The sequence below is a fragment of the Rhagoletis pomonella genome, unplaced genomic scaffold (genome assembly GCF_013731165.1).
Source record: "Rhagoletis pomonella isolate Grant_MI unplaced genomic scaffold, Rhpom_1.0 Rhpom_scaffold_02108, whole genome shotgun sequence".
Classification (NCBI taxonomy): Eukaryota; Metazoa; Arthropoda; class Insecta; order Diptera; family Tephritidae; genus Rhagoletis; species Rhagoletis pomonella.
In genome coordinates this window covers 21,147-33,729 of record NW_023460662.1, presented here as the reverse complement: position 1 = coordinate 33,729, position 12,583 = coordinate 21,147, and the positions used below count along the sequence as shown (strand labels likewise).

The 12,583-nt window shown below is 36.8% G+C and overlaps 1 protein-coding gene across 1 annotated transcript; it reads left to right on the top strand.

Moving 5' to 3' along the window:
• Window positions 1-3,501: 3,501 nt before the first annotated feature.
• On the top strand, window positions 3,502-11,108 carry LOC118753101 (cytosolic 10-formyltetrahydrofolate dehydrogenase-like). Its single transcript, XM_036487964.1, has 4 exons — window positions 3,502-3,846; window positions 7,850-9,561; window positions 9,627-10,014; window positions 10,192-11,108. Exons 1-4 carry the CDS (start codon window positions 3,841-3,843, stop codon window positions 10,819-10,821), a joined length of 2,736 nt encoding a protein of 911 aa, XP_036343857.1. The 5' UTR covers window positions 3,502-3,840; the 3' UTR covers window positions 10,822-11,108.
• Window positions 11,109-12,583: the final 1,475 nt, after the last annotated feature.

Here is a 12,583-nt window from a genome sequence, read left to right as displayed (position 1 = left end):
TTATAATTATGTTGAAAATTTTTGAAATCGGACTAAAATTACGCCTACTTACAATGTAACGGCATATTTGAGAAATACGAAAACTCCGATATTTCAGTAACTAAAGCCATAAATTAACCCCAACTTTCAAGAAACAAGCTTATAGATTTTTTTATGCCTACTTAATTGTATATCAATAACCGCTTTAAAAAAAAAGAGATATTTAATACGTGCGCCGGGTATAAAATGTTCGGTTTCGTCCAAACTTATACTTCTTTACTTGTTTTATTTTGAAATCAAATAATATATAGAGGTCGCGTGAATCGCTCAAAATTTTCCAAGTATTTTATAAGGGAAAAAACTAGACTAGAAAAAACAGGAGACTTCCATTACAAATGCCCAATTGTTTATTTTACCATTTTTAATACTAAAGTGGTTTTGTGGGTCCCCCAAAAACCTCAAAAAATGCAATACGGAGATCAATAAAAAACATTCCAAGACGCTAGAAAATCGCGTTGATTTTTAATATTTTTTGTTGGCTGCCGTTTTGGATAAATGAAGCTATACGGTTTAAATTGTAATGTCAGGAAAAATTAAGAAAACGATTAATTAAAATGAAATAACCCATTGTTATATACATTACAAGGAGAATAAAATATTTAAGTCGGCTTCGATTCGCCATTCCTGTGCTCGCTATGTTTGAGTTCAGGCTAGGCTTCTAGGATCCCTAGTACTTCCGCTTAAAAGATGCTTGTATAATTTCCCAATCGTAGTGACAGAAAAACACCGAGTTTCTCGGAGTAGACTCCCGCCCCCACACCGCAATCCATCTTGAATCCGTCGGTGTATAGAGAGATCGCCTCTCGGTCGGCCACTCGGTCTCTTCTCCAGTTCCTTCTGTATGGGAAAAACACTTGAACGTAACAGCTGAAGTCCAAATTGTCTAACATATAGTCTGTCGTCCTACTTAATTGCATTTGTTTTATGATCAACCCATCTCCGAAGTGTCTAGTTCACCAAAGCTTTGGCTCTCTGAGTCTGAACGCCGATTTCAAAGCCACTTCTTTCCGGTGGAGATCAATAGGGATTAAAATGAGGATAGCATTTAGGGCTTCTGCCGGGCAGGATCTTAATGCACCTGTTACTCCTGCGTTTATTGCCCTTCGTATGCTTCTAAGTTTGCTAGCATTATATTGTTTGCTTAGTCCGGGCCAACAGACCAACGCGGCATATGTTAGGATTTAGGTTCAGTTCCCAGTTTCCGATGAAGATTCTCTTGCAAGTGTAGTATGTTATGTTGACATTCTGCCTACGAAATTCGACATTAAGTTTGCTATCCGCTGGAGGATAACAAGAGTGTCTTGCCGTCTAGCGGCAGTAGTTTGAATTGTGGCATTTTGTTTCTATTTGTAAATAGGATAAGTTCTGTCTTGGCTGATTTCACATTTAGGTCACTTCTCTCAGTCCAGGTGTTTAGCCTTCGAAGGGTTCTGTTGTGCTGTTGAGAGCGTCGCTTCTCCTAGTAGCGATCTTATATAAATGTCGAGAAGTCTTTCCATTGTTTTAAGTACAATGGAGGTAAGCCCTAGGTGTTTGAAGTGTTGTACTGTTTCGTGGTTTTTACTTCTTGGCTTGGGTAAACTACGATCATTATCGTTCTCAAGCTTTAAGGAATGAAGCGCAAGTTTATAGTATGCTATACGAATTAACCCTCTGCTACCTACGAATTAACCCTCTGAAGCATTGGTGGGATTGAATATGCCATCAGGTTAAGGGGATTTGAAGAGAGAAAACAATCTTTTCACAGTCGACTGCTTGTAGAACTAGGTCCGATTGACCCTGACGTAAATGTACTTCAAATACATTCCGGCAAATGAAACTTGACTAACGTGTTTAAAGAATCCCTAACTGTATTCGTCCACAACCCGCTTTCTCCCTTAATGAGTGTGATATTGCTAGGTTCTTTCGATAGGATTTTGCTAAGCCTGGCTGAATCTTTAAAGTTCTCTATAGCCGAATAATAAGACTGCTAGGATTTAGTTTTCGATTTATTCAATTTTTTTTATATGATCTTAAGGCGCTTTTATAAGGCTCCCGGTCTTTAGTTCTGAAGCAATCATTGAAGATTTTCCTAATTTTATCTCGTTGGGCCGTTTCTTGCGGTATTCACTGGGGTTGATCTTTCAAAGGCTTCTTCATCACCTCTTCTAGTTGGTTTACTCTATTATCAACGTCCTCATTTGTAGTGACATTTGTGTTTAGTGGACCGCTATTATTAAAAATAAATAAATAAATATTCAATATTAAAGAGCATCAAACGGTGATCCAACATTGAGAACCTATCATATACTCTTCACTCTTTTACATACACGCTGTCGTTCTCTGACAACCGCGTTAGACCCGGTACCTCCTCCCATAAACGAAACCGGTTTCAACTCGGGAATATAAAGGGGGATGTAGGCAATACTGCAGATGCTTATGCTAGTATTTAATAAGAAGTGTAAGTAATAAGAAGACTCACCTCACCAAATCTTAGTCTTAATCATACCCAACCACCCCCACCATGCCCTTCCTTCTTCTTCAATTTCATTCAAAATTAGAGCCCAACAATTGTGTCGTTTTATCGTTATATCGATGATTGCATTTACATCCAACCAAGCGCATAGAAGTTTCACTTCCAAAGGGAATATGTACTTATGCATCTGTGGTTCATGTAAATTTTTCGATTTCTGATTCATATCCAAATCCGCCTGCCCTTTGAAGAGTTTTCTGTCTGCTGCCTTATATGCACATATATCGTTATTTCGTAATAAGTCTAGAAACATACTAAACTACCTACTTAAGTATTTTGTTGCATTCGACGGATATGTATAAAAAGTGACACTTGAGAATCTTCAAACCGCCTTAATCCAGTTTAATGCCTGCAATCATAATGCTTGCAATGACAATATATTTTTACAAATTATTTATAGGCACCTACCAACAGTTGGGTGTGTGCATGTTACCAACCTGGACAAACAAAGAAAAAATAATAAATTAAAAAAAAAAAATAAATACAAAAATGTAAGTATTTTTGACGTTTCATTTCAGTTCGACTGATAAGAAGCGCTTCAATTCTTCACTCGAGGAGTAACAGCATTTACAAGCGCGCCGGCCAACAGCAACGACAACAGTAAGAAGAAAGTGCTTCTAATCGCTATCTCTCAGACCTAACTAGTGTGCACGAGCGCACAGTTTTTATGTATGTACATTCATACATACAAATATTTATATGTTTTTCACAAGCTTTGAAACCTAGACGCTATCAAAATGTATGTAGGTACTACATATGTACATATATGTACATACATAAATTTTTGTTTTGTTTTTAATATTTTATTTATAATCATTGCAATATAATTTTTTTATTTTTTTGTTTTTTTTTTTTGTTTTTACTATTAAAACAATTTCGTTTCTGTGTTGTCTGAGTTGTGAGTACGTTTGCCGGTCGCAAGTTGAGTATATAAATATCAGTTGGCCGACTGGCGATCATTCAAAAGTGTTTAGTTTTTCATAGCAGCAAGACAGACGGTTTTTCTACCCGACTCAGCTGTTATTTCAAAGAAATTGCATAAGATTTACATAGCTGCCTATGCGCATACATACTTACACACTCAGATATAAGCATTAACTTACTAGTGCAGTGAAGTGCAGCATACAGCAATTTCCGACGATTGGTTGTCTTTTCTTTTTACTGCAAATTGAAATAGCAATTTCGTGACGATAATTGCTGACAAGTGAAAGGAAAGCGATTTTAGTGTCCATAAGAAAAAAGTGCAAGTGCAAGTGCAAGTGGAAGACTGAGGAAGTGCAACACAAGAAATGGCTGTTAGTATTTTACTGTTTTTGTATATACATACATATGTTCATATAAATTGTTATATTAAGTTAAATTCATTAACAATGGTAAATACTTGCTGAATGAGGATGTTTGCTAAGGAATGTTGTTGGGTTGTGAACAAGTGTATTTATTTTAAAATTATACTTAATATTGAGGCAGTTAATAAAAAGTGTAGTATACTGTAAAAGCAGTAGCAGGTCGAAGAGAATGACTGAGGTTTATTTTAAGTCGCCAAATTTTTGCAATTCGTTCATAAAAATTTGATTTTCGCTCAGTTCCAACAAGTATTTTCTTTCTAAAGTCAGTGAAAGTAGTGGTTTATGTAGTGTAGCACATAAAGAAATGTGTTTTCTATTTATCTACAGCAAATTTCTTTTTTTTTTAATATTCACCATGACGCAATAAACTGGTGAAGTAATAAAGCAGCTTTATTTTTTGACATTCGGCTGCAATATAGTTAAATTTTAAAGGCATATTTTAAAAGAGGGCAGTGTTAAAATCTTTCCTCTCGTTCCAATTACTTCACCTGGTATAATTCCACCATGAATATTCGTAATGTTTATCACGCGAAAACTTTTATTTTATTTTTTTAATTAAAAAATTTCTTCAGCTCGCACTCGGCTGGACCGCTCCTCTCTCAGATTAGTAGTCGGGGTAATCACAGGACACTGCCTGATGGGTACACACGGTAAAAGGTTAAAATACCCCACCAACCATATTTGTCGTAGTTGCAGAGACGAGGAAGAGGTGGAGAGCATCGAACGTTATCTCTGCCATTGTCCCGCTCTGGTCAACATGCGCAACCAATTCTTCAGCAAGTAATTTCTAGATTGCTTAACCGACTTGAACTCGGCGAACGTCCTCGACCTTTTGTGTTAAATAAAACACAACCGGTGGTTCAATTACTAAGGAAATGAAAGAAACAAAGAGCTTCGGCCAGTGGTATCACAACAGGTTTTTCCAGCCCACGTGTGCTCCTCGCTCTGCGCAGGGCAGCCACTCTAACCTAACCTTACCTTACCTTCTCTTATAACAAGAGCCTACTATTTTTCAATCGGCTCCAGTTTGGCACAGTTGGGTGTATTGGTTTATTAACTTAATTTAATCACTCGACGGCTACGTAGTGGAAGCGTTATCAAGCCAAAAATAGCGGAAATTTCAGTATCGACGTAGTCTCATAGCCAGCATTTCTTCAAATATACCTTTATAATATACATACAAAGTAGTGATGCATAGAACCGAGGAACTGGATACGGAAAATTGGGTCCTTTAATGACCCGACCGACCCGGGCCTAACAAGAACCGAAAGACGGGTCCAAAGGTATTGAAACTCAATTCAAACAGACCCGAAAAATGGTTCCAGAAGAATCGAAGAACGATTCCAAGAGGCTCCAGCAATGGTTTAGAAGAAGCGACAAATAAAATAAAACCAAAAATAAGTCCAAAAGACTGATAATCCCTTCAAAAAGAACCGAAAACGATTCCTAGACAACCGAAAATTGACCCCGAAAGAAGCAATGTTCAAAATTAAGTATTTTATTGCGTAAATATAAAATTATTGAGCCGGTAAAAGTTGTTGGGTATGTACATATGTATGTATGTACATAAATATGTCTCTACGTATGAATCTCTACGGATTAGATCCTCCGCGGCTTTTATGACTTCTGGTTCATACGATACGCGAACGGCCAGATCTTGTTAACTATTCCACCAGTATCTTGAAATTAGTTTCGCGGCATGTTACTCAAAGTCTTATGCGATTTTTAAAGGTCACAACATCCGAAAGTTATGGGCGTGGAGGTCTATTGTTTGTTTAATTTTTCTTCAGAAATTTAGTACACATGTTTGTATATATGTACATATGTATGTATGTATGTATGCATGTACATATGTGAAACAAAATATAGGCTAAAAGGCGTCTGACGTGCAACATCTATTAATTTGTTTTGTTTGTCTTTTTGTGTACTAATTAAATTCCATGAAAAAGCTTTGATTATATTAAATTTATGATAGATAAGACAAATACTGTTTCTGGTGTAATAACCTCGCTTTTTGGAATTAAAGCTATGTATTTACATACACAGCATTAAACTGTTAATTACTAATTCGTTTAATCAGCTGAGCTAATACATATGCATATCTTACATCGCGTGTTATTCATGTGCTTATTTCATAGAAGCGACGTTAACCGGCTATGAGGAATAATGCTTAAACACTCAAAGCAGTTTTAACTGGTTACTCCAATAGGAAAGATTAGTTTTCTTCTTTTTGCTTTTTATTCGATTTTTTCGCTTGTTTTTGTTTTTTTTTCATGCTAGTCTATTTTAAAAGCGTCGAGATAAATTATAATAAATGTCTTTGTTTATTTGTTTATATAGTTCAATGGTTCATGCTACTTTTAAGCATGCAAATTATAATCTAGGTTAACTTAAGGGGGATGGCTATGTTATTGTTTATTTGCTAAAGTATTTGAGGCGATCATTACGAAATAGTTGTCCTATTCTGTATCGTCAATTATTGACTATTTAATCATGGTTGTCTTAAATATACTGGAATTTTCTACTAATGTAACAAATTTTGAAAAATTTTATATATTACAAGAAATTAAAAAAAATGTGTTTCTTTATAAAATAACAAAATCTAAAAATTAGGGAAACTTAAATTAAAAAATGAAAATGTTTCTAAAAATTGCATAATTGAAATTAAAAAATATTTTTCTTTTTAATACAAAATCTGAAAATAACAAAAATTAATTAAGAAAAAATAATTAAATATGTACATATGTTCCTAAAAATACAATGAAATTAAAAAAACGTATTTTTTTTTAACAATAACATCTAAAAATAGAAAGAAATTTAAACTAAAAAGAAAAAATGCCAATGAAAATAAAAAATAAACGTTTCTAAAAATTGAATGAAAAAAAAACATTTTCCTTTTCGAAACAATAAAATCTAAAAATTAAAAAAAAAAAATGATTTCTTAAAAATTAAATGAAATTAAAACAATAATCAACAATTTAATTGAGATCGAGGCCTTTTTTGATGAAAAATGTCGTGGAAAACAATAACAATTTACACATGGCAGAAGTTATAGCAGCTATTTCGGAGATCACTACATCTCCTCATCAGACTTTTTCATTTATACAAAAAATCATGTTTGTGTGGCATATTTGGAGGAATTTCATTAAAAACATATGAAAAATGATATGGCAACATGCTACTCTCACGGATCTCTTTTCACTTAGAAATCAAAAATCTATAGTTCTCCAAGTCTCTAAGTGAAGTTTTTTTTTGCGTAACTACACACATGCCAGATACATATGTACATGTAGATAAATTATCTACTACTGAACCCACATGGCTTTAAAACGCCAAAACTTGAATTTAACTTTTTAAACAGGTGTGGGCCCTCTTCAAAAACCTAAAAAATATTTCAAATATTTATCAAAGTATTTACACAAAAGTATTTCAAACATATTTCTAAACACAAATTCTCTTTTGTCTGATATTGGAATAAATATTTCAATTAACTGATGAATTAAGTAGAATTTGATTTTTCAAATACGTGGCAACTCTCCTAAATATATTTAGTTCATAAATAAAGTCTTTCCAAACCCATTCGATAAATACTCATCTTTTAATAATTCAATTAACTTATTAAATAATTTGAATTTAACTTTTTATCTAGTGGCAACCCTTTTAAAATATCTGGAAATATTCTAAATGTTCAAATTAAAAATTTCTTACCACTCTTTCGTTTGCACAGCTATATGAATATTTCATATAAATTTGCATGATCTAATAAATTTGACTTTTTAAACAGTTGGCAATCTTCTTACAATATTTTTGTGGTCAAGGCATCTATGAACCCATACTTTTTGGGTTGGACACAAGATTTTTACCTTGTTTTTATTTTAATCTCCAACAGAACACAGTTACTTTTTTGAAATGAAATTTGCATCGTCTCTTCTTCGATTTATCTCACTTTCAGCAACCTCTGCGTATTGCCATCATTGGTCAGAGTAATTTTGCCGCAGATGTCTTGGAATTGCTGTTAGAGAAGAAATACAATGTTGTTGGCGTGTTCACCATAGCCGATAAGGGTAGTCGCGAGGATATCTTAGCTACGACTGCGTCTCACCATAAAATACCTGTTTTCAAGTTCTCTTCGTGGCGCAGAAAGGGCGTCGCCATACCAGAAGTGCTACAACAATACAAATCGGTAAATGCAACACTAAATGTACTACCATTTTGCTCGCAATTCATTCCCATGGAAGTGATTGATGGTGCTGACTTGGGCAGTATTTGTTATCATCCATCCATACTACCGCGGCATCGTGGCGCCAGCGCAATACAATGGACACTGATCGAGGGTGATGAAGATGCTGGTTTCACAATTTTCTGGGCAGATGATGGTCTGGATACTGGTCCGATTTTGCTGCAAAAGCAGACGCCCGTGGAGCCCACCGATACTTTAGATACCATCTACAAGCGGTTCCTCTATCCCGAGGGTGTCAAGTCCATGGGTATAGCTGTCGATTTGGTCGCTGCTGGTACTGCGCCGAAAATCACACAAACCGAAATAGGCGCCACATACGATCCGGCTATGTTTAAAGAAGAAAACCAGTTTATTGATTTGCAGCAGTCCGCGTGCAAGATTTTCAACTTTGTGCGTGGTTTGGACTCACAACCCGGCGCTATCGCGGTAGTGGTGAAAACGGATGGCACTGAGGAGAAGATACGACTGTTCGGCGCACACATCTACTCTGGTGGACCGGTGAAACAGCTGGGTTCGCTTAAACTGAAAGGTCTAAGTTCACCAGCATATATACACCGCGATGGCCTGCTCATTAGGGGCACAGATGGCAACTTCGTGAATGTACGCCGCTTGAAGAAGGGTTCCAAAATGATTAACGCAGCCGATTGGTTTAATCAGAGCGATCAGCCACAAATCACCGACTTCAGCGAGGATGAGCTGTTGAAGAAGGAGATATTGCGCGGTATTTGGAATTCCATACTCAAAGCGCCTATTGAGGCGGAGACAGACTTCTTTGCGGCTGGCGCCGGTTCCATGGATGTGGTGCGTTTGGTGGAAGAGTGTAAGGATGCTTTCGATGTGCCGCTAGAAAACGAACATGTCTTTATGGCACCAGTTTTCGAAGAGTTTTTCGTAGAGATTGTTAAGAGTTTGCGTCAAGGTAGCTCCGCAACGGGTGTAGAGGTACCCTTCGAAGGTTTCATTATGCGCGCCAATAAACGTGAAATTCCTGTACCAACGCAACTCTTCATAAACGGCGAATTTGTCGACGCCGAAGGCAAGAGCACTTTGGACATTGAGAATCCAACAAATGGCGAGATTTTCTGTAAAGTCGCATGCGCTTCGCGTGCCGACGTCGATAAGGCTGTGCAGGCAGCGCATAATGCTTTCTACGGTTCATGGAAGCAAGTGTCGGCACGTCAGCGTGGACAGCTTATGATGAAGCTTGCCGATCTGATGGAGCAGTACAAAGAAGACTTGGCAACAATTGAGTCGGTGGACTCGGGCGCGGTATATACGCTGGCACTGAAAACTCACATTGGCATGTCGATCGATGCATGGCGATATTTTGCCGGCTGGTGTGACAAAATACAAGGCAGCACCATACCCGTAAATCCAGCCAGACCCAATAATGTGTTGACATTCACCAAGCGCGAGCCAATAGGGTAAGCATGAGCGTGTAACTTTTCACCTATTGAGAGTAACTAATATTTATGATTTTTCGTTTTAGCGTCACCGGTCTTGTAACACCCTGGAATTATCCACTCATGATGTTGTCTTGGAAAATGGCCGCTTGTATTGCCGCTGGCAATACTTGCTTGATCAAACCGGCGCAGACGTGCCCGCTTACGGCGCTCAAGTTTGCTGAGCTCACTGTAAAAGCGGGCTTTCCACCAGGCGTCATTAATGTTGTGCCTGGCCAAGGTTCGGGCGCAGGTCAAGCAGTTGCCGATCATCATTTGGTGCGGAAATTGGGCTTCACCGGTTCTACGCCCATCGGCAAGGTGATCATGAAGTCATGTGCCGAGTCGAACCTTAAAAAGTGTTCACTGGAATTGGGTGGCAAGAGCCCGTTGGTTATATTCGCCGACTGTGATCTAGACAAAGCCGTTAAGCATGTAAGTGATGAAAATTTTGTTATTACAGCTCCACTTCAGAGAGCGCCTAGAGTAGCTGTACTACTATTTTTATATCTTTAAATGTGCCTGCCTCTTTTTCTTGAGAAAGCGTCTTGGTTTCGCCCCATTTTCATTTCCGTATGCATTATATTAACAAAAACCTCTGTTTCTTCACAGGGTATGTCCTCGGTCTTTTTCAATAAGGGGGAGAACTGCATTGCCGCGGGTCGCCTCTTCGTTGAGGATCGTATACACGATGAATTTGTACGTCGCGTTGTTAAAGATATTCGTACCATGACTATCGGTGATCCCCTGAATCGTTCTACAGCACATGGTCCACAAAATCACAAGGCGCACTTTGATAAACTCATTGCTTATTGTGAGCGTGGCGTGAAAGAGGGCGCCACTTTGGTCTATGGCGGCAAGCCTGTGCCCAACACCAAAGGCTACTTCTTCCAACCCACCGTCTTCACCAATGTCGAGGACGACATGTATATTGCACAAGAAGAGTCTTTCGGCCCCATTATGATTATATCCAAATTTAATGGCAGCGATGTGGATTCAGTGATGAAGCGCGCGAATCGTAGCGAATATGGGCTGGCCAGTGGTGTATTCACAAAAGATATCAGTAAGGCTCTGACTTTCGCCGATCGTATAGAGGCCGGCACAGTGTTTGTGAATGTTTACAATAAGACTGACGTGGCGGCGCCGTTTGGTGGCTTCAAGCAAAGCGGTTTCGGCAAGGATCTGGGACAGGAGGCGCTTAATGAGTATTTGAAAACAAAATGTGTGACGATTGAATATTAGTAAGTAGATCAAGTAGAAAAAATCTGGGGGGTATGTATAGAGAAAGCGTAAAGCAAGCGGAAGAAGAGTAAAGCAATGTACTATAAGAAGAATTTAGAAATTTATGTAAACATAAGGCAGCTATTAACTTAAGTTTTTTTTTATAACTTTTAGTCTTAAAAAAAAAAAATTACAACTGCATATAAAAATCGTTTGTAAGAGGAATGAAATTCTAGATTTATTTTTGTTACGAGCAGAGCGTATAAAATATGCTAATAGTGGCTGAATTTCTTTATTCATTCTGAACGTTTGGAATAAACTTTTTTGTTTACGTATTATTTAGAACGTTCCTGATGATATGTTAACGTATATTTCAAACGCATTCTGTTTATTCCGGCTGTGAAATGGGATTATCCGGAATGTATAAAGAAACGCAGCCAGTATATATGCATGTAAGGTATGCAAGATTAATGTTATATGTATTTGTTGTTGTTTGCTATGTTTAATATGAAAATATAAATAAATGAATATTCTAAAAAGAAGATTATTTCTAATCTATATACTTATTTCTAAAAGCTATTTTTCTTTTACCAAACGATATCTCCTTTAACATTTTTTTCAAATTTAATGAATGATACCTCATTTTGAAGGGGGAAGCTCATGTACATGTGAAAAATAGTCACGTTGTTCAAATTTAGTTATTTATTAAATCAATTGGTTTTAAAAGCTGAAAGCCCTGTAACCGGTCAATTAAGCACCATATCTTTCATAATACTCCATCAAATTGAATGGCTGAAACACCATTTTAAAGGACAGCTTCAACGCTGAGGTAAAAAATAAAAACGTTTTAATATGTTTGCCACCCACTGAAAATTTCAGTGACTTTAATATATGTCGAGTAAAATATTGAATCGCGTTCAGGGAATGAAAGGCATTTAAATGCGCTCTTAACCAGGAATAATAATTTTGAAGAGGGTTGCCAACTATTTAAAATTTAAAATCTTTATATCTGTGGCTATAATCGCTTAAGTCGAAAAATCTGAATTCGAGAAAAATCGCTTTAAAGATTTGGATTGTAATGTTAACCTTATGGGAAAACCAAAATATTTGTATCCATAACTTTTTAAATAGCCTAGGTAACGAGATGGGAGTTTCACATACACACTAAATAGTATTTAATTGCAGAAAACGATAGCATATACACTGAGGAGCAAAACCGGGACAGTAATATATAATGTGAATTTTCTTGCGATATATTCGCAATATAGTTAGACTTTTTTGTAATCTAGTTTCGGAATTCACATTTCCAATGATTGTTTCATCAGAAGGCCATAAAAACAACAATTAATACAAGCAGATAAAGAAGAAAATTGCAAAAATTTGCACCCGATAGAAAATTGTACCATTTGCTTGACTTTTAATAAATTGGCCATAACCAATTTGAACATTTTAGCTTTTATGGTCATCTTGGGGTACTTTCGCACAGGTTTTAGACGAAATCTGTTGAGAACGCGCACCGGTTTTCCTCAACGCCATGCCCAAGGTCTTGCATGCGATTGGGCGAATTTTCGCAATTCTACAGTGGCATTTTCAAATAATTCCATAAGTTTTCTGTTGAATCATATCTGGGCTTTACGCAGGTCACTCCATGATTATAAAAACTTGGGATTTATACCTATTTGGTCCCAGTTTCGGAGGATGTTTCTGATCATTGTCCTGTTAAAATTGATAAAAGCCTGCGAAAAATATCCTCAGAAATCGCCAAATTCTTTGAAAATGCTCA